The 22795-nt window shown below is 42.1% G+C and overlaps 3 protein-coding genes across 3 annotated transcripts in view; all 3 read right to left on the minus strand.

Moving 5' to 3' along the window:
• Positions 1-220, minus strand: part of LOC138784526 (extracellular calcium-sensing receptor-like) — a 36551-nt gene extending 36331 nt beyond the window's left edge. The window contains exon 1 of the mRNA XM_069960125.1: positions 159-220. Coding sequence (XP_069816226.1) covers positions 159-220 — 62 coding nt within the window. The remainder of the gene's footprint in view (positions 1-158) is intronic.
• Positions 221-2624: 2404 nt separating this feature from the next.
• LOC138784536 (extracellular calcium-sensing receptor-like) lies at positions 2625-11306 on the minus strand. The gene is made up of 6 exons (XM_069960132.1): positions 11107-11306; positions 9955-10246; positions 5919-6749; positions 4689-4897; positions 3767-3903; positions 2625-3529 (listed from the first exon to the last, which is right to left on the minus strand). The coding sequence occupies exons 1-6, from the start codon at positions 11304-11306 to the stop codon at positions 2625-2627; spliced, it is 2574 nt and encodes an 857-aa protein (XP_069816233.1).
• Positions 11307-17579: 6273 nt separating this feature from the next.
• Positions 17580-22553, minus strand: LOC138784544 (extracellular calcium-sensing receptor-like). The gene is made up of 6 exons (XM_069960143.1): positions 22360-22553; positions 21528-21819; positions 19717-20547; positions 19058-19279; positions 18803-18926; positions 17580-18493 (listed from the first exon to the last, which is right to left on the minus strand). Exons 1-6 carry the CDS (start codon positions 22551-22553, stop codon positions 17580-17582), a joined length of 2577 nt encoding a protein of 858 aa, XP_069816244.1.
• Positions 22554-22795: the final 242 nt, after the last annotated feature.

Genomic DNA, 22795 nt, shown 5'->3' on the forward strand with positions numbered 1-22795 from the left:
TATATAGTCCAGCAAGTGACCAGATAGCATATAGGGACCAAACATGGAGAGCCGGCGGTCCAATAGCTTATCACATCAACATCATCTATATTTGCTTGCACGGAAGATGATACACTGTGTGTGTCGCAAAGGTGTTACCGTGATTCAGTAGTTCTCACTGGTCAAAGTTACCGGTCAGCGGACTAGTCTCCTGCGTCCAACGCGTTTCCTGCAAAGGCATTCATCAGAGACGAAGCTAGGAGCTGTGTGGAGAGTGGTGTCTGCATGGCTCTGATGGCGGCCATGTACTGATATCTCTGATACAGGTTTAAATAGCCTGAGCGCGGCGCGCGATCCGCCCCTCCTAAGCGTCAGCTGGTCCGGGATACCCGGTCACCTGACGGTGAGGTGTACGGACTCCCGGTCATGTGCCTCTGACGCAGGATGCAGGGGGCTGGCGGCCGGTCTCACATTTCATACATATGGGATCATGGGGAATCTAAGCCCCGTTCCCGGCTATAGGTATGGCAAAGTAAAATAAATGGCAATGGCATATATTAGTGCGGTGCATTCATTACAGAGGGTGCTGGGTATATAGTTAAAGTTAGTTATATAGTTATATAGACTATAGTTAGAATCCCAGTGATCAGGAAGCAATAATAGGGAGCATAGCGGAGGTCTGAGAGTATAACATAAGTATTTAAACCTGTATCAGAGATATCAGTACATGGCCGCCATCAGAGCCATGCAGACACCACTCTCCACACAGCTCCTAGCTTCGTCCCTAATGAATGCCTTTGCAGGAAACGCGTTGGACGCAGGAGACTAGTCCGCTGACCGGTAACTTTGACCAGTGAGAACTACTGAATCACGGTAACACCTTTGCGACACACACAGTGTATCATCTTCCGTGCAAGGAAATATAGATGATGTTGATGTGATAAGCTATTGGACCGCCGGCTCTCCATGTTTGGTCCCTATATGCTATCTGGTCACTTGCTGGACTATATACTGGTACAGTACGATACTAATATGTACCGTTTGTCACTGTAAATAAACCCACACTTTTGCAAGCATAAGTTTTCATGCTCCACTGTCTTTATCGACTTGAGCATGCTCCAGGTTCGCTCATCTCTATTCTTTATGTAGTGCAAGTAACTGATGGGGCTGCTAATTCCCTTCACTTTGCTGAATTCACTTCATGTCAGATCAAGTTACAGGGTAAATTCACTACCCCGCCGCCGGTCTCTGCTCCTACATACCGGCTCCCGTCCGCCCTGCATGCCGGCCACGGCAGCCCGTGGGTGGGGGAGGGCTGACGCGGCTAGCATGCAGGGCGGACGGGAGCCGGTATGTAGGAGCAGAGACCGGCGGCGGGGTAGTGTGAGGACCGGCGCGGGCGGCGGGGAGTCAGCAGCGCGATAGTTCGTTTCAAGCTAAGAGGAGGAGGGGGAGCGGAGGAGGAGGGGGCATGAAGAGCAGCCCCTGTGTGATCAGCGGCGCAGGCGGCGACAGATAGCACAGGTACTACTCCCCCATTATCTGCAGATAATGGGGGAATAGTACTGTGTATATGTGCCCAGCACCGAGCAGGGAGGGAGGGGCGAGGTAGATGCACAGGCCCCTCTCTCCCTCCCTGCTCGGTGCCCTGCAAATGTATTCATTGAATACATTTATAGGATACTTTGGGGAGCAAGGATACTTGCTCCCCAAAGTATTCCATAAATGTATTCAATCACAAAGTACAGTACATAACATTACATTACATCCACACATCCATTGATTTTATAGAGTGTCCAGTAGGGGCGCACTATATATAGAAGTCAATGGTACTCATTGACTTCTATATATAGTGCGCCCCTGCTAGACAGTCCATAGGAATTACACCATTCGTCGTGACGTCACTGCTTCTGAGAGAATTCTAACACTTCCTGATACACTAAATTAAGGGAAATAGCAGTATATGTGCATTTCCCATAATTAATGTACATTAGAAAATTGTATAACTTTCCATCAGTAATAACATATAAAAAAATTATTTTGGCCGGACTTCTCCTTTAACTGTCATTATAAGTCTTCTGAGATAAAAAAAAATGCAAGGTTCTCTGTTAAGTGAACCCAATGAATGACAGATATGTTTGCTTCTTTTTACACTGTATTGTTTATATGAGTTGAGACTGGAATTTTCTAAAGCTTTCAACAAAGAATTTCTCAGAATGTTGTAAACTTGAGCCCTAATAGTTCAATTAAATTGTTTTCCATAAACAGTAAAGCAGATCCAGTAGATGGAGAACAATGTGAAAATAATGAAATTGGAGTCAAACCCTAGTTTTGTGATATCAGACTTTCTGCATCATAAGAGGGAAACACACATATAGTCTTTTTTACATTTTTTTTTCCTTTTATGGACAGGAAAAGCAACAAAACACTCCATTTATTTTAAATTGGTGCTTTGCTACACAGATTTTGTTTGTTTTCGTTTTTACATGACTACAGCATTTTATAACCGAAAAAATGCAATAGGTTTAACTAAGTGTTTCCTGACAACTCACAACAATAACAAAACAAGATGAAAAATTCCAATTTATTTATTACACAAACACTGGAAAAAAAAGGAAATTGGAAAATTTTGAATTGTTAATTTCTCAAATTTTCTGTTTAGCCATCAGTTTTTCTCTTGAGTTCATGTCGGGTCTGAAAACAATAATAAAACATTTTGGAAGGAACATGCAAATAACCAGGCCCCAGGTTGATGATTGGATAGCAAAGATCTCCATGGCCACCATGTATTTTCCTCGGGAACTGAGGGATGCGGGAATATAGGACACCCAGACACTCAGGAAGGCCAGCATGCTGAAGGTGATGAACTTGGCCTCATTGAAGCTGTCTGGAAGTCTCCTGGCCAAGAAAGCCACAATGAAGCTGATGGAGGCCAGAAGACCAAGGTAGCCAAGCATAGACCAAAAAGCCAAAGGTGACCCTTCATTACACTGAATAATCAGTACTCCCGAATTACTTTCTGATTTGACTTCTAGAAAGGGAGGCGAGAATGTCAGCCACATTATACAGAGAAAGATTTGAATGAGGATACATGAGGTGACTATGAGATATGATACACGGGGAGTACTCCAATGTCTTAGCTGACTACCAGGCCTCGTGGCCTTAAAAGCTATGACTACCATAATGGTTTTGGCCAAGATGGAGGAAACACAAAGTGCAAATACAATACCAAAAGTCACTTGTCTTGAGATACATATCACATACTGAGGATAACCAATAAAGACTAAAGAGCAAAGAAAACAGAGCGATAATGACACCAGTAGAAGACAACTTAAGGAGTAGTTATTGGCCCGGACAATGGGGGTTGTTCTGTAGTAAATAAAGAGGCCAAGGATCGCAACAGGAACCAATGATGAGAAGATGCCAGTAGCTGATAAGGTAAAACCCAGTAAATCTTCATGAGAAAGGAATTCTTGGATCTTTGGAACACAATGATCTTGGGTTGGATTTGGCCACATATCCCACGGGCATTTTGTACACTCCAGAGAATCTGTAAAAAAAAATTTGAAACATGGTGTTACAGCGGTGGACTTGAAGTTCTACAGTGTGGTGTATTTTTGAAAGAACTTAAAGGAAATCTTTAAGCTCCATATCATTCTGTTAGCTGCAGAAATAAGCTATCCAACAATACCGGGTCCCATTGCATGATATAGAGCTGACAGAATTCATTTTTACTATAGACTAAGAAAGAAAACATATCATGGACCAAATCATTTTTGTTTCCTACCTGTGTGATTAGATATCTCTCCGTGTGGACATGGGATACATTGGACACAACATAAAGGTTGGTCTTCTTTGGCTGCTTTTCTGAATCCTGGTGGACAACTGGGGCTGCAAACCGAAACAGGAACCTGGGAAAAAGTTTTGAAAGAATATTTTCCAAAAAACTGTAGTTAATTGCTAAAAGAAGTCAAATCACATGTCGATCTTAGGACACACTTTAATAGTTGTGATATAATCTGCCCTACACACTGTATGAATTCTGTCTTACACTCATAGGTAATGTTTATAAACAGTTAGGCCATTTTAGATCTTGGGAAAGTTTTAAAGAAGTTGTGATCTCGATGATGCAAACAGAAAACACGCAAAATTGTTACTGCGGTTCCAAACATTTGCTCATCAAACTTACAGTACCTATTGGCGCTTCCCGGTGTCCTTCTTATCTGGTCCCATCCTGTCTTCTCAGGTGACAACCTGCTTAATCTATGGCTGCGGTGCTGTCCCATCCTAGTCATTGGCTGACTGGCTGAGCAGGCTGTCACTCAGGTCTCAGGTTTACTGGTATGGGACAGCACCATGACCAAGGATGGTCTGAGCGGGCTGTCACTCTAGAGGTGGCTGAAGAGATCAAAGACCCAAAAGAGAACACCAGGGGAGCGCAAATAGGTGAGAATATCTTTTTGTGTTGTTGTTTTTTAAATGTGTGGCCGTCATCTTCCCAAACTTATTCTGAAATTTGCAAAAAGTTTAGAATGAATCTGGGTTTTGGTAGGCTTGGCTCGCTCATCTCTCATTCTTACCAATAGCCATACATGTTAGCGGCAAGCTTGACATTAATTTAGTCTTAAAAACAGCTCAACACCTCTCAAGTACTTAGATTTACTGCCACGTGACCTACAAGTGTTATACAACTGACCCCATGGTGTCCAGGTCCCCATTGTACTTGGCTGGTATTAATAGTGAATACATTGGTTATACTGGTATCATAGCTGCCCACTTTGACTTGTTGGAGTTGACCTTCAGGGCTCAGCTGCCAGTTCACTATATCGTACACAGCAGGTGGATCTCCGTTCTCATTGAAAAAGAGTTGTCTACCATCGTCCATGGTCAAACGTAGCTTCTTTATGTAGTGCAATAACTATGAGGAAATAATACAACTCTGATCACTTTCATGTAGCTGCTGAAGTACATTCAGGACACGAAGGGCTTCTTCAGGATTAACCAATCTTTATTCAAAATATAGTACCGCACCTGTTCACAGGCTGCATGCGGTATTTCAGCTCAGCTGCCTAAAAGGTGTATTTTATATTCACCTTGATGAACCAACACTCTCACAACTCTGTCAGATCTTCTGGTCTCTACTTTCATCCTGTGCTATCTCTGCTCAATGGCGGACTGCCCCGCCAATCACAGAGCTGAGTGAGAATCTGATTTTTATCAGTAGAAGAAGCAGGACCAAATGAAGATTAGAATATCTGACTAGTGATGAGCGAATACTGTTTGATTGAATAGATATTCAATTGAATAGTAAAGTATTTGATAGTATCAAATATCATCGAATAGTACACCGAATATTCGATAAATATTCGATAAGCGTTCTAATCCCCCTTCCCTTTCCCTGAGGTGTCATTGTGGACTTGGTGAACCTCCAAGTGGTCGAATAGATAATTTTCAATAATCGAATACTTGTTCCCATAAACTTTAATGGGATCGAATATTCAATCGAATAGTCGAATATTAGGGAGATATTCGTACTAATATTGGAATATTTCACTTTTTCACTATATCTGACATCTCCATTGCCTGAAGAGTGGGGAGAAAAGGACAATATGGAAGTTTTTACTGTTTTTCTGTATGGGGAGGCATTTAGGAAACTATTATACTGCAGTCGCTATGTGATGTGTACCTCTGCTACTAGCAGTAATTAGCTGCAGTGAGGCTCAGTCCAATTACTCAGTTTGCCTTCTGCCCCCCAATGCTAGTCCTGCTTATGTGAATGGATAAATTCCAGAAAAATAAATTAGGAATTATAAATATGTATAAACATGGAAAATAATACGCAACAGTCATGGTGATGGGAACATCATCAAAGTTCTTCCATCACGTTTACACTAACCAATTCCATCACATTTTACACAATCCATCACGTTTACACTAACCTGCCAAGGCTTAAAGTTCCTAATATCAGCACATGTTCCATTGGGGAATGGTCCATCTCCCTTCTTGCATTTGTATAAATTTTGCAAACCTTTTGCTACTGCATGAACTGCCAGATAGACATTGTATGGTGCCCTCAGAATAGAGACATCATTGAAATTATTCCGAATGCTTTCAAGACTTTCTCGGCCTGTACATGCTTTTATTGATGAGTTTGACAAGACATCAGGAGATGCCTGGTCTTGAAATTTGCAGCCAAAAACTTGTTCCCAGAGTATTTTAATATATTGGTTTCCCACGACCGTGGATGGGTTGATCCTGTTAAGGAAATCTCCAAATCCAGGCATAATTCCTCTAGGGAGGGTAAAACCAATTGTTCCGAGAAGAAGTCTTGAATATTTACTGACTGACAAGAAAGATGAGGTAGACCAAGCCTCACTGGCAATCCATACTTTTCCTGTGACATTCTGCCTCAGCATTTCATCCAGAACATAACTTAAGTCTATCACAGGAGAGAAGAAGACCACCACTGTGGCTGTTGAGTCTTTAACCACCTGAGCAATATGTGGGGCATTTAAATCTTCCCGACTGGAGATTATGGTTTCTGTGAAAGCCACACAGGCTCCAGCTTTTAGTATATCCCTCTTGACTATCTGGATACCTTGTTGCCCATAGTCATCATCAAGGGCAACCAGACCAATCCAAGTCCATCCAAAGTGTAACACCAGCTGTGCTAGACCCTGAGACTGGAAGGCATCACTGGGGACTGTTCTAAAGAATGATCGAAACTTGATACGGTTACTGAGGAGAGAACTTGTGGAAAAGTGACTAATCTGTTGAAAAATTCAAGAATATTGCATGAGAATGATGTTTCAAAAACACTATTATCTTCCATATACATATTTTATGAAATATGAGATAGGCTTCAAATCCTTTAACAATTCTAAACAACAACAACAACAACAACTGAGCAACTAACAACTGTCTGTAGGGGAACAGTGAGCCCTGAACTGAACCCGGACATCTGTGCCTGCCTACTTGGACGATCTGCCCCAGTGGCAGCAACCAACTCGGCAATAGTCCCTACTCTCACTATGTGCATGAGCATTCTGGGATGTGAAGTCAGCAGTCCAAGTCAAATCATGACATGACGCCAAGGGCCAAATCAACACATTGAACAGAAAACGGTACACAAGCCATGGGTCACAAACCAGAAATGAATGTCAGAGGCATTAGAATCAATGGAGCCACATCACAGAGGGGAGGGGTTTCATCACACAGGACGCTATTGGGCCTGCCTTCAGTGCTTCAGTGCTCCACGTGCGTGGAACAAAAAATTCCATGGTTCAAAAAAAAAGGCCGCAGCACCTGTGCAGTGTCCCAGAACATGCAGACTACTACTCCTATTATGGCCATTTCTCTTGCTGTGTCAATGCCTGTTCTGGTAAGTGTTTGCACTGCAACTGCTGCTGGTTTTCCCCTAGTATTCTCTGGTATTGTGCATTTTCATGTGTATTGTCATGTATTCTTGTGTATTATTACAGTGTACAGTGGTATGCAAGGCTGTTGATCACGTGACCTGTAACCATGGTTCCTCCAATGGCCGACTAGTTCTGGCCAGGAGCAACCATGTGACCTCCCACTTCCTCCTAACAAGTGAGTCTTCCCCCTGCTTCCAAGCAAGGAGGATGTGTGTCGTCCCTCTCCTGCCTCAGAGGAGTTGGGCTTCTTCTCTGCAGCCTCTTCACCATAAGAAGAGTGACTGATTCTGCTGCTGTATTCAAGTCTTCGGCTGTATCTGCCTGCTCAAGTGACCGGATTCTTCTCTCTCATCTGGGTGTCATTCCGTTATCTCTCCTCATCGCTGCAAGGATTCACAGCAAGTATTATTCTCAAGCTAATCCACCCAGCAACGCTATTCCTCTCATACTCCTACTCCCATCATCCGGCACGTATTCTCACAGCCTATGCAGCACCACTCCTGCCTTATTTGTCAGAGTCTGCTATATACCCGGTTGCATCCGGACAGAACTGTTGCTACTAGTTACTTCATCTATAATAAAACCGCTGTTACTGAACCCTGGCATTGGTGTCCACTAACTGGTGCCCTGACTAGGTGCAGCGAAGAATCGCATGCCCATCATCACCCGCAGATTCCTCAGACCGGCCCTACAGCTGTGCTGCCCTCAGGCCTATACCGTGACAAGTATAACCCCTGCAGCTGCCTCGGTCATTGCCCGCTCATAACACCAGCACTGCGGAAGTGGCCCCCAGGGGCCAGGGCATCGCACCTGCATCCCCACACCAACACTGTACCTGATGGTACATTTGCTTTAGTATCTGTGTTATACAGAAATCATGTGTTATATTGCAGAAATGTTGTTCGGCAGCAATATTGCTGTTTTGTTACACAGTTGTAAATAGCAGAGGGACAACCATTGGGAAACTTGCTGCTTGATACAGAACAGCATTTGACCCACTAAGTGGCCTTCACTCAGCATCATTATATGTAAGATGCCATGGCAGCACTGCCCCTTACACCTATGAAATGAGGAATGAGAAGTGTCCGTTGAGGAGGACCTCGAGAAGTTGGAATAAGATTTGCACCACTATAAAAAGTGTTGCTTCTCTCCCCTGTCCACTTTGTTACGTGGTCAATCATCACTGCTGTGATGCAAAACTCGGAACCTGTAATTTTCCTGGTCATAAATGCTACTCTATATGGTAGAGTGCACCTTGACTCGCAATATCGATTTCAAGCAGCGGTCTTTGCCTTTTGAGAATACAAGGCAGGATTATCTTTAGGGAAAAATAGTGGTGGGTAGTGCACACCATTAGTTACCTAAAGGCAGGAGAATCCACCAAGTCATACAGCAGCCAGAAACTTCACCTGGTAGCAACTAAGTTCCAAGACCTGCATATGAGTGAGTGTTTATTGTTATAATGAGGACTGACGATAGAGCAGAGAAAGATGATCAGTAGATGGTGAAGGTGACCAGGAGTATGAAAACAAAAACTAAACACTACTTCTTGTGGATGAGGCCTGGCTACTAGTATGATGATGGGAAGGAGGTGAATTGTCTACCTCACAGTGGTGGACAGTTTCATTTTGTCATGTGATGCCGCTACATGTGCACATAGCTTTCCCTCTGTCTGAAATCGTTTGAGACCATACTACAAGCAGCAGTATCTGCTCCTGAGTATTTGCTTCTATGTATCTGCTCCTGAGCTAATCACAGCAGATCTGTCTCTATCAGGTTGATCTCTTGGCCATATGTTGACTCTGCTCCTTATCATTACCCTTTTAGTCTGTCATCTCTTCCTCATCCTACGGATGTGTTTCCCAGGTCCAATTTTGTCCAATTTTTAACATTAGTCATCAGCTAATAGTGTCGCCACCCCCCCTCCCCAAATAAAATAAAACATGTCATGCACTCTTTGCCCACTCTCATAATACCAGCCTCTTCACTACTGCTACCACTGCCATCTGTGTCCCTGCTATCACCAGTATCTCTACTATAACCAGTAGGGATATTAGAGCCACTGCCATGACACCACCATGCCTACCTTACTTACTTGAATCTTAAAGATGTCTTCCAGGATAAAATTATATTTTACTAGGCTGTCAGGGCTGTGGGAGATGTCAGAGACTTATACTTACCTGTTCAGCTTACCTTTTTGGCATTGCCAGGTCCCAAGATGTCCTACAGTATCTCTGCTGCCGATGGCGATTTCCATTGGAAACACTGGATGTTTTAAAATCACCGTCAGCAGCAAAGAGCAAGCCGGCAATGGCATTGGAGCTGGAGAAGTGATTATATGTCCCTGACATCTCCCCTGCAGGCCCAGCAGCATAGTAAAATGTAATTTTATCCAGGACAACCCCTGTACTGATTAAGTTTGGATTTTCAATTTGTTCTTGAAAAACATCATCCATAAAACAGATAAATTCAGGTTGGCAAGCCTGGGAGATGAGCAAATGCTAAATGATTCCGCCATCAAAGGGACAGGTAATATCATGGATGCTCCAGCACTTACCTGTGGATACCTGTACAGCCCCAGTATATGAGCCAGTGAAATAGAGTATGAAGATGCAGAATGTCCGATTATTGCAGCCAACCGGGTGTCCTGGTTACATCGATAGTTGGGCAAAGGTTTTCCATGTCCACTTAACATTTGTAGAGTTTCTGATACGGATTTCTGGAGGACTGTACAAGAGTCATAGAGCTGGAATCCCAAGGTGATATTTGGCAACATATCAGGGTTTTTATTGATTTCCTCCACAGTGAAATACACGGCTTGAGCGCGCTGGTAAGTATCTAACATGAGGCTGTGGGAAACACAGACAGGTTAATATTTCCTGAATATAATGTATTTAACCGCTTGGGCACAGCTTGTTGACTTCAAACATCTTGGAGGTCCACAATGTTTTCCGTAAATACATTCTGGAACATCCTAACACAGTTTATATTGTGCTACTGTAAACGCAGACCTCTCTGGAGAGATGATTGGGATGGTTTATTAGCTTCTATGACTTTCCAGTCTCTGTATACATGCCCTCTGTGAGCACTATGTATGCAGCTCAGCAGAAGCTATAGGATTTTTAGCTTCCCATCCCGGTGATCATGTGATTGCCAGGTGCCAGATAGCTGCGATGGGCTGCTGGGACATAGCAGATCAGCTCTACAGAGTGTATGGAAGACTAATAGGTCAGGTAAACAATTTTTTTTTCTCTTTAAGAGTAAACTAAAATTATTTAAACACAAATAAGGAAAAAAAAAATTGGCTGCATTAAAAAATGTTTCAAGACATGAAGGAAGGGACTGGCCGGGTCTATACAAGTAAATGGTGATCAGTTGGGTTTGATGATATAGGCAGCTGTCTCCCCTGTCTTATTCCCCTGAAAACAAAAGATTCAGGCAGTTACGAGACCTCCAGACTAGCAGGATAGTCAGTCATTGCTGCCGAATCGGAGAAGTCAATCGTATAGCCTTTCATCTTAAAGATTTTATATGACATAGAGTAGACAAGACAAGTAGGAAGACAATAGTATGGAAATACACCCCCCCCCCCCCCGACAATTACTGTATGAACATAAGACTAGAGTTCCCCTTAAATACAACCATGTCTGTCCTATACCTGAACCCTTGGCAAGCAGTATATAAACAGTATATAAGAGATAAGTCTTACGTCTTACACATGACAGGGACGGGCTTTTCCTTAAAATTGATGTTTGGGTAGATCTGGTCCATATGAACATTCATCACAGCTCCGATTATTATATTCCCATCCATGGACATGGCTGGTGTCAGCTCATTGCCGCTCAGTCTACAACTAGACTCAATGCAGTCACAGAAGTGTAAGACACAGAGCAGGAAGCGAAGCCGCATCCTCTGTAAGAATTAAGAATCAGATGCAGAACTGGTCATAGATGGAGATGATGTTGTATGGCTTTTAGTATTTAACCAAAACCCTGCAACAAAATAAGAATTCAGCACAATGGCACAATTTGGTGTTTTACTTCTATGCTGTTCACTGCCTGTTGTTAGGGGAATTCTGTATCTGCTAACAGACACACCGAGACAGGACACAAGCACTGGACGAAGACGTTAAATTATAATTCCTATAACTTTACAGGACAAACATATTCCATATACATAACTTATCACCACTCGGATTGGTCCCCGTCTCCATCAGGGCTCAGAATGTGGGGTGAGGCTTAGCTGCTGTTATGTGCAGGAGATAGGGAGTGAGAATGTACCAGCAATCTCTGAACCTGTCTAACTTTTTTAAAGGATTTGTTCTTCCCAAAAGGATAAATCAAGGCTTCCTGCTTGCCTCATGAACAGCAGTAGTGTAATGCTTGGTGTAACCTCTTCCTTGCTGCACCATTGCTCTTTCTTTAATTTCCATGCAAATAACTTACACAAAGGGTGCATCAGTAACCCCTTCTCCCCCATATTCCATCTATTGTAGTGTACTCTGTAAATTGGACTCCACCATAGTGCAAGTCTGTCAGGCCAGAACACTTTCACCAGCATTATGCCTGGGCATAGTAGTGAGGACATGTGATTGGTTGGACATCTAAGGGATATGAAGGATGTGTGTGTTACTGGCAGCCCAGCCCAGGTCCCCGGTCTTGGAATAGAGAGGATGAAAAAAAGCTGAGTACCATGAAGTGGTGTTTACTGCACCTTGAGAGTCATATTTAACCCCTTGGTGACATCTACCTTACACATACAACAGACAGGCATTCAAGGAGTCTACAGTTACACAGCAGCTGCTATTATCTTATTGTCATTGACCAGCATTAGCATTCTTGCCCTTCAGAAGGCTCCTGTGCCTGCCATGTTAGATCTTCCAGTACAACCCCCATCAGTCTGTCCTTGATTGATTTAACCATCAGTAGTGATTTTACCACTCTACTACACCCAGTATTATCATCAGTAATGGACATTAGTAGTAGTAATAGGAATAACAGAACCAATATTATCTACTACAGTACTACTGCACCCAGCATTGTTACCATCAGTAATGGCCACCGTTAGTAGTAACAGGAACAATAACATAATCAGATTTTTTATTATTATTATTATTATTATTATTATTATTATTATTATTATTATTATTATTATTATTATTATTTTAAGTACTACTGCACCCAGTGTGTTATCATCAGTAGAGAGTACTGGTTGTAGTAAAAAAAAAAAAATAATAATCATCATCATCATCGTCACCATCAATAATGGACGTTGTTATTAGTAATAGGAATAAGAACATAATGAGCATTATTGACTTAAGTACTACTGCACCCATCATAACATCAGTAATGGGCATTGTTAGTAGTAATAAGAATAGTAATAACATAACTAGAATACTACTGCACCCATCATTGTTACCATCAGTAATGGGCATTGTTTGTAATAATAGAAAGAATAACATACCCAGAAATATTTACCGTATTACTACTACACCTATCATTGTTACCATCAGTTACAGACATTGTTAGTAGTTACAGGAACAATTATCAGAACTATTCACCGCAGCACTACTGGACGTTCCCCCATGTGCCCCCTGTAGCCCCCTTATAGCAGCAGTAATAACCCCGGGTGATATATGCTGCCAGAGCTGCTCGGGGGGACTCAGGGGGTCCGAGGATGAGGATTGTGTGGATGAGGATTGTAGGGGATTATTACTGCCGATTCCCCCCTATCTACTCAAGCTGCTTGGACTGTTCCACACAAGCTCATACCTCCCAAGTGTCCCTCTTTTGGAGGGACAGTCCCTACTTTTGACCCCTGTCCCTCTTTGTCCCTTACATGTCCCTCTTTCTGGCCTAGGAATTAGATTTGCTTTTTATGTTGCTCTAGAAAGTGTTTGGATTCTTATGATACAATAGACTTAAACTTGCAGATTATTCTATCATGTGGTGCAAGCTGGATCCTAAAACTTGTTATTTTCAAAGGAATCATGTGACCTTATGGCCCCTTTCATACATCCTTTTACACATGCAGTTCATGTGACCCCACACACACATCTGTAGGTGTTACGGCTCTGTTTTGGGGTCATAATCCGTATCATAAAAAATTATGACGCCATTAAGCGTTAAAGGGGTTTTCAAGTGAAAATCTTTTTCTTCAAGTTAACTGATATCAGAAAGTTATATAGATTTGTAATTTACTTCTATTAAAAAATCTCAAGTCTTCCCATACTTATTAGCTGCTGTATGTCCTACAGGAAGTGTTTTTTTTTTATTTCCAGTCTGACCCTGCTCTCTGCTGACATCTGACATCTGCAGGAACTCTGTCTCGGTTTTCTATGAATCCCCATAGAAAACCTCTCCTGCTCTGGACAGTTCCTGTCTCGGCCAGAGATGTCAGCAGAGAGCACTGTGTCAGACTGAAAATAAAACAACATTTCCTGCAGGACATACAGCAGATAATAAGTGTGGGAAGACTTTAGATTTTTTAATAGAAGTAAATTACAAATCTGTATAACCTTCTGACACCAGTTGATATGAAAGAAAAAGATTTTCGCTGGACAACCCCTTTAAGGTCACCCATTTGACAGTGGGTCCCTGCAAACATGGACAGATTACACTTGTAATCCTGTCCATGGTTGCAGGTCTGAAATTACAGACAGGGTTACTGATGTGTGAATGGGACCTAAGGATGCAGTCACACATACAGACACTTCTATAAACCACCTAAGAAAACAATATCACACTAGATAGTGTGAACCTCTAGCTCAGCACATGATAGGCTTAGATACACAGACAGTATCACACATGATAGATACACCTGCTCATCAATACACATCAATGTACATCTTACGTTAGATTCCACTCACCTCATATTTCTCCCTCGGTTTCGGCTGGTGTTATCGCACTCACTATATATAAGAAGCTCTGATCCTCCCTGGGAATTATATTGATAATTATGCGTGTCAGTGACTTCCCCTATATACTGTAAATGCTCAGTCCTAGCATGGATTTAAAGGAGAACTACATAATTATATATAATGATATAATGAGAAAATCATCTGTGTGACCTGGGGGACTAGATGGAGTAATAACGTATACTGATCAGACAGTCACAGAATACAGAACTATCACATCCAGTGACGTCTTCTCTGATTGTAAATGTCCTTTTCTTCTCCATGTGGCCCAGACCACTATGAAGACTTCTCCAACAGACTATACTATACTATACTATATATACAGACTATACTATACTATACTATACAGACTCTACTTAGACATCCCATATGACTCTATTACTGTATGTACTGCACTAATACTCTCAGATGCCATGCTTTGGATATGGTACTATGTAAAGTCAGAGATAAAGTTCACATCAGGGACAAAATTAGGAAATGATTAGAGATGAGCGGAGCTTTCGGATTTCTGGTTCGTGAGAACCAGAACGATCGGTGTCGGATTCCCGCTGTCTGCTCGCTCCATGCAGAGGGTAGATAACTCCTAAGGAACACCTGGAAAACTGGGATACAGCCATTGGCATTGGTTTTATCCCGGTTTTCCAGGCGTTCCTTTGGAGGTATCCACCCGCTGCACGGAGTGAGCAGACAGCGGGAATCCGACACCGATCATTTTGGTTCTCACGAACCAGAAATCCAAAAAGTCCGCTCATTACTAGAAATGATGCACTGTAGGCCAAACTACAAAATTAATTAGAATATAACTCTTTCATACAGTATATGCTGCTGCTCACACTCCCCTCATACACAGACTGCAGCTTGTGACTTACTTCTATATAGACAGCTAGTCTTAGCCCTCTTCTCCCACTTAAGTTGATGCTCATGTCCCCTCTCTGACATAAACGGACACTCACAGCTTCCCTCTCACACAGATTACACAGACTGCCAATATGACCCCTCTTCCACACAGACTAACAGTCATGGTCCCCTCTCTCACACAGACTTCCAATATGGCCCCTCTCTCACACAGACTTCCAATATGGCCCCTCTCTCACATAGACTGCTGGTAATGATCCCCCCTCTCCTCTCTCACATAGACTGCTGGTAATGATCCCCTCTCTCCTCTCTCACACAGACTGCTGGTAATGATCCCCTCTCTCCTCTCTCACACAGACTGCTGGTAATGATCCACTCTCTCCTCTCTCACACAGACTGCTGGTAATGATCCTCTCTCCTCTCTCACACAGACTGCTGGTAATGAACCCCTCTCTCCTTTCTCACATAGACTGCTGGTAATGATCCCCCCTCTCCTCTCTCACATAGACTGCTGGTAATGATCCCCTCTCTCCTCTCTCACACAGACTGCTGGTAATGATCCCCTCTCTCCTCTCTCACACAGACTGCTGGTAATGATCCACTCTCTCCTCTCTCACACAGACTGCTGGTAATGATCCCCTCTCTCCTCTCTCACACAGACTGCTGGTAATGAACCCCTCTCTCCTTTCTCACATAGACTGCTGGTAATGATCCCCCCTCTCCTCTCTCACACAGACTGCTGGTAATGAACCCCTCTCTCCTTTCTCACATAGACTGCTGGTAATGATCCCCTCTCTCCTCTCTCACACAGACTGCTTGCAATGATCCCCTCTCTCCTCTCTCACACAGACTGCTGCTCAGAGCCCTCTTCTCCCACTTAAGCTGCTGCTCATGTCCCCTCTCTCACATAAACTGCCACTCATAGCTTCCCTCTCCCATAGACTTCTGCTGATGGCTCTCATCTCTTACACAGACTGCTAGTATGACCCCTCTCTCACACAGGCTACCAATATGACCCTTTTCTCACAAAGACTACTGGTCGTGATCCCCTCCACATACAAAGGCTATTGTATATGGCCTCCTGCTATAAAGACTGCTGTTCATGGCACATTTTACTGCTTTTGCTCTGAAAATAACATATGTTAATTTCCCAGGACTAAGCATGACTCTTCCATCTAGAACAGGCTTCAGCTCATAATTCTCTATCACATATATACTGCCACTCACACTCACCTAGATAGGCATATATGACTCCCTGTCTTTTACAGGGACTGCCACTCATGCGCCCACTCCTAGACTACTGCTTATTGCTCCCTTTCACATAGACAACCATACATGGCTCCCCTTTCTCACATAGATCGATGCTTATGACCTCACTCTCACATAGATGGCTGCTGATGTTCCTTCTTTCTCGCATAGACTATTTTTAATGGTAGTGGACAGCAGATTGCAGAAAAGCAAGACCTATCAGCTAGTGGTCAAGACTTTAGATATGTCTAGGTGGGGTAAAGAAACATTTTTGGTATGTAAATTAATTAGCGAAAATCTTTGGAATTACATTGAGGAAAGTTTTGTGAAATGACATTTTAAGCCAGAATTTACAGGTGATTTTTTTTTACCACTGATATCGAACAAGTAAGTCGTTTTAAGTTTTACAATTTTACCAAAATTTCTGTTGATAAACCTAATTTTTTAAATAAACAAGGAGGCTAAAATGAAAGTTGTCGTTAAAGGGGAACTATCAGCAAGTTAGACGAATCTTACCTGTAATATTTCTGGCCAGCTCCATTGATAATCATTAAAGGAGTAGGCTGGTAGGGGGTGGATCTGTGCTATGGGGGCAGAGCAGTGCTCCTAAAGGTGCCCCATTGCTTTAAACAGTCTTACCGGACCTAGGAGTAAAAGACTAACTGCATGGGAATAGCAAAAAGGATAAAGATAAGAGGCATACAATCATCCTCAGCATCTCCTACGCAGTTGGGTCATACAGTATTAGTAGGTTAGATTTGTCTAACCTGGTGATAGTTCCCCTTTAAGCTCTATTTTAGGCTAACAGTATATAAAATCTTTACAACTCTTTTCAACACTGATTAAAAAAGGATGATCATCATTATATGATTTTTATATAAGACAACAAAAACAGGCGTAAAAAATCAGAAAATTACCAATAGTTAATGACTAGAGATGCTCGAGTCGAATTGAACCCAAACTTTCGGCATTAGATTAGCGGTGGCTGCTGAACTTGGATAAAGCCCTAAGGCTATGTGGAAAACATGGATATAGTCATTGGCTGTATCCATGTTTTCCAGACAACCTTAGAGCTTTATCCAAGTTCAGCAGCCCCAGCTAATCAAATGCCAATTGTTTGGGTTTGGATGGACTCGAACCCGAATCCGGTTCGCTCATCTCTATTAATGACTTAGATTTTTTTGTTTTGCCATTAGATTCTCTCTTGAATTCATGTCAGGTCTGAATACAATAATAAAACATTTCAGAAGGAACATGCAAATAACCAGACCCCAGGTTGATGATTGGATAGCAAAGATCTCCATGGCCACCATATATTTTCCTCGGGAGCTGAGAGATGCGGGAATGTAGGACATCCAGACACTCAGGAAGGCCAGCATGCTGAAGGTGATGAACTTGGCCTCATTGAAGCTGTCTGGAAGTCTCCTGGCCAAGAAAGCCACAATAAAGCTAATGGAGGCCAGAAGACCAAGGTAGCCAAGCATAGACCAAAAAGCCAAAGGTGACCCTTCATTACACTGAATAATCAGTACTCCTGAATTACTTTCTGATTTTACTTCTAGGAAGGGAGGAGAGAATGTCAGCCACATAATACAAAGAAAGATCTGAATAAGGATGCATGACATTACTATGAGATATGATACACGTGGAGTAGTCCAATGTCTTAGTTGACTATCAGGTCTTGTGGCCTTAAAAGCTATGACTACCATTATGGTTTTGGCCAAGATGCAAGAGACACAAAGTGCAAATACAATACCAAAAGTCACTTGTCTTAAAAGACAGATCTCATACTGGGGATAACCAATAAAGACTAAAGAGCAGAGAAAACAGAGCGATAATGACACCAGGAGAAGACAACTTAAGGAGTAGTTATTGGCCCGAACAATGGGTGTTGTTCTGTAGTGAATAAAAAGTCCAAAAATCGCCACAGGAACCAATGATGAGGAGATGCCAGTAGCCATTAGGGTGATGCCAAGTGGATCTTCATGTGAGAGAAATTCTTGGGTCTTCGGAACACAATGATCTTGGGTTGGATTTGGCCACGTATCCCACGGGCACTTTGTACATTGCAGAACATCTTTAAAAGAAATATTGAAACATGATTTTACAGCTGTGAACTTGAAGTACTACAATATGTGTTTTCCAGAAAAAAACAACAACAACAATGGTCTAAGACAGCCGTGTCAAACTCAGGCCCTCCAGCTGTTTTAAAACTACAATTCCCATCATGCCTGGACAGCCAAAGCTAAAGGTAAAGCTTTGGCTGTCCAGGCATAATGGGACTTGTAGTTTTGCAACAGTTGGGGGGCCTGAGTTTGACATCCATGGTCTAAGATATTTAAATATTTTTACACTAAACTATATTTTTTGGTTGTTTGTTTCCTACCTGTTTGGTTTGCTATCTCTCCATGTGGACATGGGATGCATTGGAAACAGCATGAAGGTTGGCCTTTTCTGGCTGCTTTCCTGAAGCCTGGAGGACAACTGGGGCTGCAGACTGAAATAGGGATCTGGGAAGAGAAATTGAGAGGGAAGATATTCAATTACCAGACAATTGTTTAAGGAAGGAAAATCATCCTGTGTTTTATAATTCGATAGCAGTAAATGGGAAAATCTTTAAGGAACGTTAATAATATCTCACCCCATTGTGTCCGACTCCCCATTGTACTTGGCTGGTATTAATAGTGAAGACATTGTTTATACTGGTATCATAGCTGCCCACTTTGACTTGTTGGAGTTTTCCTTCAGGGCTCAGATGCCAGTTCATAATATCGTACACAGCAGGTGGATCTCCGTTCTCATCGAAAAAGAGTTGTCTACCATCAGACGTGTTCAGATGTAACTTCTTTATGTAGTGCAACAACTGTGTAGAAAGAATAAATCAGTACTGGAAGGTCGGAATTTGTTCACAAATCTGCAGAACTTAATCGGATTTTAATTATCTATATTTCCCCTGTAACTGTGTCTGACATAGTGAAGTGTTAATTGTTGGGGAAACCCCTTGGGATTTTTACCAAGACACTAGATTACAACTGTGATCATGTAGTCGAGGCTAATAGTTTTTTTTCTGAAGTGCTTTAATTGGTATTGACCGTAGTATGGATGGAGTTTAATGGTTGGGAATACTGGTTTCTCTGGCCATTACAGTGACTATGTGGCTATCAATCAAAGTGATCCTTCTGTTTTTGGTTGCAGTGCACACACCAAACTCAAACCTGTGTGATAAGACTGGCTCCTGGATCCTGATGGGTATTTATTAGGAAATCATTGTAAACATTTTTCAATTCAGCTTATACTAACCTGCCAAGGCTTAAAGTTCTCAATGTCAGCACATGATCTATTGGGGAATGGTCCATCTCCCTTCTTGCATTTAAGCAAATCACTCAGAGCTTTTACTACTGCATGAACTGCTGTATAGACATTGTAGGTTACCCGTAGACTAGAGACGTCATTGTAACTGTTCTGAATGCTTTCAAGACTTTCTTTGCCCGTACAGTATTTAATCGATGCGTTTGAAATGTCTTTGGTTGGTATCTGGTCTTGGAATTTGCAGTCAAAAGTTTGTTCCCAGAATATTTTTATGTATTGGTTTCCAACAACCATGGATGGATTGATCCTGTTGAGGAAATCTCTAAATCCCGGCATGCTCCCACTATGGAGGGCAAAACCAATTGTTCCAAGAAGAAGTCTTGAATATTTTTTCAGTGTTAAGAAAGATGAGGTAGCCCAAGCCTCACTGGCAATCCATACTTTTCCTGTGACATTCTGCCTCAGCATCTCATCTAGTACAAAGTCTAAGTCTATATCATTAGAGAAGATGACCACCGCTGTGGCTGTTGAGTCTTTAATTACCTGGGCAATATGTGGGGCATTTCGATCTTGCCAGCTGGTGACTATGGTCTCTGTGAAGGCCACACAGGCTCCGGCTTTAAGTATGTCTTTCTTGACCAATTGGATAGCTTGTTGTCCATAATCATCATCAATGGCCACCAGACCAATCCAGGTCCATCCAAAGTGCAACACCAGCTGAGCTAGACCACGAGACTGGAAGGCATCACTGGGGACTGTTCTAAAGAATGATCGGAACTGGATACGGTTACTGAGGAGAGAACTTGTGGCAAAGTGACTAATCTGTTGGAAAATTGAATATTATCAGCAAGTGAGAATTATGATTAACAAACATTAGTATTTGAGGCTTTCAGATCTTTTCCAATTTTCAAAAATGATACAAGTGAACTTCCCAGACAAATCAGAAATCATCATCATTAATGATCCATGAACCCAGCCCTATATATATTCTAGGAAGTAATTGGGTCCTTTTAACTCATCAGAAAGACCTCTATGAAATCTTGATCATAGAAATTATTCAAAACAATATTATATATCTTAAAGTGGAAAACCTGGAAACCCCTTTTTTAAAATGAGCCCCCCAGCTAATTGAGTGAACATGAAAGGCCCTTCTTCCTTAGCACAGCAAAACACCCAGCAATAATCTATTTTTGGTAAAGGTAGTGGCTACATTTATAATTGGGTGCCATATACTGAGGATAAATACCATTAACTGCACCCACTTAAAAAAGTGGATGACCACAAGTTTTATGGCCATACTCTAACTTTATTAGATTGAGCACTATTCTTTGTAAAAAGCCTCTACTCTTGCCAATAGAGTGTGATAGAATATGAGACATATCAAAATCAGTTTCCCTTGTGGTGCAACTACTTTAAATATACTAAATATAGGAAATCTATTGAAAGTGTTCCAAAATGCAATGGTGTAACCTGAACAATCACTAGGACCTCTGAAAAGATTAGAATTATATTTTTTACATTTGCTGGGAAAAGTTAGTAAGCAATTTGAAGAGATCTGGACTGGTAATAGCAAGACTAAAAATGGAACTGCTGTAGAATAAAGAACACATCCTGCTGACCAAACCAACATGCAGGGTGAATCGGAGAAGAATTTATTTGCACTTTGTCTCAGTTAAACTATTCTTCAATTAAAAAAAATCTTTACATAGTGAAGTGACTCCTGAGAAAAGAGGATATATATAACTTAAAACACATTGGAGATAATCAAAAGTCATCAAAGTCATGGATTCCCCAGCACTTACCTGTGGATACCTGTACAGCCCCAGTATATGAGCCAGTGAAATGGAGTATGTAGATGCAGAATGTCCAATGACTGCAGCCAGCCGAGTGTCCTGGTTACATCGATAGTTGGGCACAGGTTGTCCATGTCCACTCAACATCTGTAGAGTTCCTGATACTGCTCTCTGGAGGACTGTACAAGAGTCATACAGCTTGAATCCCAAGGTGATATTTGGCAAAATATCTGGGGTTTCATTAATTTCCTCCACAGCAAAATGCACGGCTTGGGCGCGCTGGTAGGGATCTAACATGAAGCTGTGAACAATATATACAGGTTATTGTTTACTGAGTATATAATATACCTTGTGCTCTCCTCCCTTATCATTTGTAGAAGGAGAGTTGGGCAACTTCCAGACACATTAGACAGTCTGTGGGAGTTGGCCATATATTGTCTGGTGTCTATACTTTGGCAGGAGGATCAACCTTCTCAAAGATGACTAGTTACTTGTAGACTGGTCATACAGTTAAAATTGCTGTTAGTGTCAAGGATACCTAATAAAATTAACAAATTATTATTATTATTATTATTATTATTATTATTATTATTATTAAAAATACACATTTCAATCTATAATCATTTATGCATCAGTTGAGACTGCAAAGAAATGGTTAAAGCCACTAAAACATAAAAATATAAAGTATTCCATCATCTACATCAATGCTTCTTGATAATAGGAAAAAAAATGTTAGTCTCCAAACTGAAAGGGGTTTTACAGGTTAGTGAATAGCACAAACAATGCACGGGACCAAGACATCCGGCAATGTGGCTGTGTTGATTAGATGATTAGGGGGTACCTGGTGACAGGAACCGGCTGGCTCCCCACACCTCCGGAGTGTGCATCCGGCCTTCTGACTACGTCGTCCCTGGCAACCAGCCTGGCCAGGTGCAAGGAGCGCACAGACGGCGTCCTCAGGGGCAAGTCAGTGTCTTTGATAATGCCGTGGCCAAGGCTGTCTGCCCCCGGCTGAGTGACGCAGCTGCGGTGCATTCTAATCTTAGTGAGTGGCGGCAGCCTCCACCAGTTACACTGTGTACTGTGTCTAGGGATTGAGTTTCAGCCCTAATCACGCCTGGGCCTGAGACTCCAAGCCCCATAAGTATCCTCCCCTGTATACTATGACTTGCCTTCGATAGTGCCTAGTTTACTAGTGTATCTTGACCTAGCGTTTTATCCTGCTTAGTATTTTGTGGTTATCTGACTTCTGGCTCTTGACTTTTTTATTACCCTCT

This window comes from Dendropsophus ebraccatus, chromosome 1 (assembly GCF_027789765.1).
Source record: "Dendropsophus ebraccatus isolate aDenEbr1 chromosome 1, aDenEbr1.pat, whole genome shotgun sequence".
Classification (NCBI taxonomy): domain Eukaryota; kingdom Metazoa; phylum Chordata; class Amphibia; order Anura; family Hylidae; genus Dendropsophus; species Dendropsophus ebraccatus.

What these genes read in the sequence shown, in the direction of transcription:
- LOC138784544 (XM_069960143.1), bottom strand. Translation starts at nt 22,553, where the DNA reads ATGCACCGCAGCTGCGTCACTCAGCCGGGGGCAGACAGCCTTGGCCAC. An exon ending in CAGCCGGTTCCTGTCACCAG is followed by an intron (nt 21,820 to 22,359) that starts GTACCCCCTAAT and finishes TATTGTTCACAG; the next exon opens with CTTCATGTTAGATCCCTACC. An exon ending in GGCTGTACAGGTATCCACAG is followed by an intron (nt 20,548 to 21,527) that starts GTAAGTGCTGGG and finishes ATTTTCCAACAG; the next exon opens with ATTAGTCACTTTGCCACAAG.
- LOC138784536 (XM_069960132.1), bottom strand. Translation starts at nt 11,306, where the DNA reads ATGCGGCTTCGCTTCCTGCTCTGTGTCTTACACTTCTGTGACTGCATT. An exon ending in GGAACTTTAAGCCTTGGCAG is followed by an intron (nt 4,898 to 5,918) that starts GTTAGTGTAAAC and finishes ATTTCCTCATAG; the next exon opens with TTATTGCACTACATAAAGAA. An exon ending in AGCCAAGTACAATGGGGACC is followed by an intron (nt 3,904 to 4,688) that starts TGGACACCATGG and finishes ATATTCTTTCAA; the next exon opens with AACTTTTTCCCAGGTTCCTG.